Below are 5,384 nucleotides of genomic sequence, written 5' to 3' on the forward strand. Positions count from 1 at the left end.
ACTGTTAAATAAAAATTAATTAAGGAGAAAGAATATAAATTGTAACATCAAAATTAGTTTAGGGGTACAAAATATAAAAACAAATAAAAGTAAAGGGAATTTTAAAATTATAAGGATAAAAATTGTAACATCAAATTAGTTTAGGGGTATAAAATATAAAAACAAATAAAAGTAAGAAAGAATATAAATATATATAAATTTTAAAATTATAAGGATAAAAATTGTAACATCAAAATTAGTTTAGGGGTACAAAACATAAAAACAAATAAAAGTAAAGGGAGGAAAATGAAAAAAGAATTGAAAGTATGAAATCATTTTGCTGCTTAGGGGGAATGAATAGTGAATCCTCTCACATACAAATTTTGGTAATTAATATATATATATATATATATATATATATATATATATATATATATATATATATAATATACTAGTTTATAACCCATGGGAACCACGGTTGCGAAATTAATTACACTTTCATACTAAAATGTTGTAATTATTAATAAAATAATATAAATAAAATTAACAAAGTCTTATTAATAATAATAAGAAAACATGTTATAAGGAATAAAATTTTACAAACAACTTACAAATTTCTAAAAACTTCTTTATAAACAACATTAGAAGTTTTATTTGTAAGTCTACCATCCTTATCTAAAATTAACAATTTTAATCCTTCTCTACTTTGAACTCTAGATAGGGCAACATATAATTGACCATGTGTAAAAACCGGATCTTTCAAAAACAAACCAACCTTAGATAAGGACTGTCCTTGGCTCTTGTTAATTGTCATTGCAAAACAAACAGCTAATGGAAATTGTCTTCTTTGGAATTTGAATGAGATTTTTTTTTTCAGATGGTGTTAAGGTCATTCTTGGAATAAAGGTCCGATTTCCAATATTACTTCCAGTTATGATAACTGCCTCAATAACACGTTTGCCCAAAGATATCACCTGTAGTCTAGTGCCATTACATAAGCCATTTTTTTTATCAATGTTTCTTAGTAACATAACTGGAACCCCGACTTTCAAAACTAACTTATGATTAGGCAGACCTGAGACTTTAAGACCATTTAAAACATCAGGTGAGTATAAATTGACATCAAAGTGATCATGGACAAACTCAGATTCACATAGTTTATCTGAACTTAGATATTCAACTTCATCTCCTGGAAATAATGCTAGCAAACGATTATTTATTTTTCCGACAACTTCATTTTTTGGAGCAAGTATTGCTCTTTCTTGAAAATATTCTGGATTGCTAGAAGCTTCAAGAATTGAAGGATATACAAACTCGATTAACGAACCTATAGGATCATAAGGATCATTAATTAGAAGATCATCCGGAATATCAATAATCGCTTCGCCATCATTAAAACCACCAAATTTCCCTTCTCCTATATCCAAAAGCCATTTTGCAAAATCCATTGTCTGTTGAAAAGCAGATGTATCACTTCCAACAGTTAGCCTCATGTTCTTGGTTAGTTGATAGACTTTGCATTGTTGCCATAAATATGATGAACTTAATGAAGCATTAACAATGTCTTGTCTACTACCACTTGGTATAACAGGCAGAATTTGTCTAAAATCTCCTCCAAAAACAATTACTTTCCCTCCAAATGGCAAAGTTGAGTTTCTAGGATTATGACACTTGAATATATCTTTCAAAGTTCGATCTAAAGCTTCAAATGCATGCTTGTGAATCATGGGTGCTTCATCCCAAATGATTAATGAGGTTTTTCGTAATAAACTGGCGAGTTCACTATCTGGTGATATGGAACAAATAGAAACCCCAGTAATAATACAGGGACCAATTCTGCCAAAAAAATGTTTACTATTCCTTTTCTTCGTATCTTTAATATAATATATATATAATAATTAGGGATGCTTAGAAAACATTTCGTAATGTAAGGGCTTTGTTTTTGGAATTAACCGATCATTATGTGGACATAATCATTTTATAAAAATCAATATAGATCTTTTGACTGCCAAAAAGTTAATTGAAAGGCTCTTCCTAAATGTATATAAAATAAAGGGTTTGTGTACGATGTGCTATGACTTTCCGGATTGTGAGAAAAAAGTGAAATGAATAACAAAAAACCCATGGATACGTTTTAAATTTGACTGGTAGTTAAAGCTTTTGTGTTAGAATAAATTACACGAATGGTCCCTATGATTTAGGGTAATTTTCATGTTGGGTCCTTAATTTATTTTTTTAACTTGGAAAGTCTCTACTTTGTTTTTATTACGCATTTTGGTCCATGTCTATTATATATATATATATATATATATATATATATATATATATATATATATTACTTTTTTGATTTGTTCAAATTTACACTGTGAATTTGTGTAGATTCACAGTGTGAATCTGCATTGAATCTGAATTCCGAATAATATATAATTTATTTTTTAACATTCACAATGTGAAGTTATGAATTAATTATTTTTAGATTTTTTTCGATAAAGAATAAGCTATAAAACTCGAAAAAAATAATAACGTCACAAAACCCCGAACCAAAAAAAAAATGTTTTTATAAATAATAAAACATCAACCAAACGTGTTTATCAAAACCATAAGGAAATCATAGTATATCAATAATCATCCAAAATCCATCAGAGTCAATAAAACGGAAAGACATGGTGTGTGTGCAATGCGATCATCTCGAGCCCTTCCTTTTCGAACCGGAGGTACCTGAAACATAAACTGAAAACCGTAAGCACAAAGCTTAGTAAGTTCCCCAAAACACCACATACCATACATACAATGCCACAATAGGCCTTGCCCCACAACCATCGGGCCCCGCTCGGAATAGATCTGTCAGTAACATGCGATGGGCCCTGCCTAACACACTCATCAAGCCCCGCCCGATATACATACAAACACATACAATACATGCAGGAGTCACAAAGAAAGCTAGCATACTATAACATAATCCAACGGACCGACATTGGTGCCTTCGAACAGTAAGTACTGTGAGAAGACTCACCTCGCAAAACAACTCAAAAGTCAATACGCCCTCAAAAATCCACAACAAGTGCTAAACGCCACCTAGATAAACACACAAGACAAGACCTTAATCTACCTATTAACAGTTGAACAAAAGTCAAATGTCAAAAGTCAACCCTCAAGGTCAATGGTCAAAGTCATCAGTCAATGTTGACTCCAGTCGACCGTCACGACGTGGTCTTCCTTGGGTACTTCGTGGCCCGCATACGACCAAACAGTTAGGAAAATCTCAGCCGCCACGTCGTGATAGTTGGGGGTTCCAACAAGTTAAGGCATTAAGTTGTTTTCTTCGATTCCAAGAGCTCCAAATCTCAGATCTGGTCCAAAATGTGATATAGAATGATATAGTTTCTAACTTTATCCATTAGGACCACCCAAAAGGTCTAAAACCCAAATCCCTAAGTCCCAAAAGTCTTAACAATGCAAGAACTTAACTGGTAAGCACTTATTCCATAAGGTCTAAAGTCCATCCTTTCTAAAAGTGATTCTAGCAACAAAATTAACCTAAAAGTTATTGCTTTATAGACATGCATGTCCAATGCATGTCTTGAACCCATATTAGGTCCAAATGAGAGTTTATGACCTAAATCACATGCATGGATTGAAAATCCAACCAAACTCCAGATCCAAGTCACAAAATACACGAAATGCCCCAAAGATTCATAAAGTTGCAAACTTTAAGATATCTCACCACCCCAACAAACAAGAAAAGAAGTTAATGGGACGAAACTCAAGATCTAACAACTTAGCATGATAAAAAAGCGAGTCTTGGACACTTACAAAGGTCTAGAAGAGTGCTAAGGTGAAGAATGGAGACTTGCTTACTTGATATTTGCTTCATTTTCCTCATTCTTCCTCTTTAGCTCCAAGGAACACCAAAACTAGCTAAATAATTGAGGAAATTGATTAAGGTTTTCATTAGGGCTTAAGGGGGCTGAGGATGAGCAAACCCTAGCCTCCTCGTTCCTTTAAATAAAGAGCAAACCGGGGAAAATAGGGTTTTCACGTCAGCCGTCCACCACGCCGTGACCAATACTGCCACGCCGTGGGGGCTTAAATAAAACATGCGAACCCTTTTCGCCTCGCCATGTCGTTGTGGTGCCTCCATATATATATTTTGAGTTCTTATGGATATTTAAAAATAAAATATTTTCCCTTAACATAATAAATTTTTTACAAGAAGTATAAGTACATTGTTAGTAATTCTGAATAAAATCATATTAGTTAAATCATTTATTTTTAATATATACATATATAAACATTTTTTTAATAGATAAATATATTGTTTATGTGATTCTTTAATACCAAAAATGCGAAGGGATCGAGTTTTTTGGACGTGCTACTTAAGGCCATCAGTCATGGGAGAGGAAACCATGTGTGAATGCTAATGTGACAACTCTGCCCACGTGCGAACACCAACCCCCAGGAGCGTGGGTGTGTTGTGGCGTGACCGGTTCCACGTGGAAGACAACAAATAAGGGAATAACTTTGCAAACAACCAATGAGATTCGTTTATTCCAAACGGTCAAATGGTCGTTGTTCACGAAGGAAGGCGCCAAAAATTCTTGAATTAGGCTCGTCGGAAAAAGAATTACATCGATAAAGGGTGTTGCATAAACCAGAAAGAAGAAGAAAAAGAAAAGAGGCGATTAGGAAATAGGGTTTAAATTAAAAAGATTGAGATTAATTAAATTTAAGTGAGCTATATATATTTTTAGTGGGCTGACATTTTTGTCGGTTAAACTTGGTTTGATAATATGAAGTGATTTTTTTTGGGGTTTAATTGATTTGGTAATATGTGTGTTTATATAATTTTAAAAACTAATAAAATATTTATTTAATTTTAAAAATTATGTTTTGTTTATTTAATTGAAGTAAAAAATAGGTATAAATAATTTGGAGTGGTAATCATATTATTTATAAATGTTATCTAATTTTATAAATTATGTTTTTTTTTTCAATTTAATGTACTTTTTTATTAATAAAATAATTTTTATGTTTAATAATTATGTTTTTTATTTAATATAATGTCAAAAAAAGAAATAAAAAATAAAAAGATAAATAATGTGGAGTGATAATCATTTCCAAATGCTAGTGATTTGATAGTGAACATGTAGTAGAGCTGGCCTAGGCTAATCGTTTGGTAATGAACATGTAGTGGATGTGACATGATGCTGAGTTAGCAACACTTTTCTAGTGGGTTGGTGGTGATCATATCTTTTAACCAAACTAAAGTAGACGAAGACCATAACTAAAAAAGAATAAATTTAATAAAATATGTATCATAGTCTATTCTTTTTCCAGTTGTATTTAATTTAAAATTAAATTTTTTTTCCTTTCTTTGAATGAAGAAATTCCATATCCACTATAAA

At 31.8% G+C, this 5,384-nt stretch overlaps 1 protein-coding gene across 1 annotated transcript; it reads right to left on the bottom strand.

Moving 5' to 3' along the window:
* Window positions 1-782: 782 nt before the first annotated feature.
* LOC145130192 (uncharacterized) lies at window positions 783-1,706 on the bottom strand. The gene has a single exon (XM_079065032.1). The coding sequence runs from the start codon at window positions 1,704-1,706 to the stop codon at window positions 783-785; it is 924 nt and encodes a 307-aa protein (XP_078921158.1).
* Between the last annotated feature and the right edge of the window lie 3,678 nt (window positions 1,707-5,384).

Source organism: Lactuca virosa, chromosome 8 (genome assembly GCF_052849685.1).
Source record: "Lactuca virosa cultivar CGN04683 chromosome 8, Lactuca_virosa_CGN04683_v6, whole genome shotgun sequence".
NCBI lineage: Eukaryota > Viridiplantae > Streptophyta > Magnoliopsida > Asterales > Asteraceae > Lactuca > Lactuca virosa.

Excerpts from the sequence above, each read along its gene's own strand:
- LOC145130192 (XM_079065032.1), bottom strand. The coding sequence starts at position 1,706 with ATGATTCACAAGCATGCATTTGAAGCTTTAGATCGAACTTTGAAAGAT.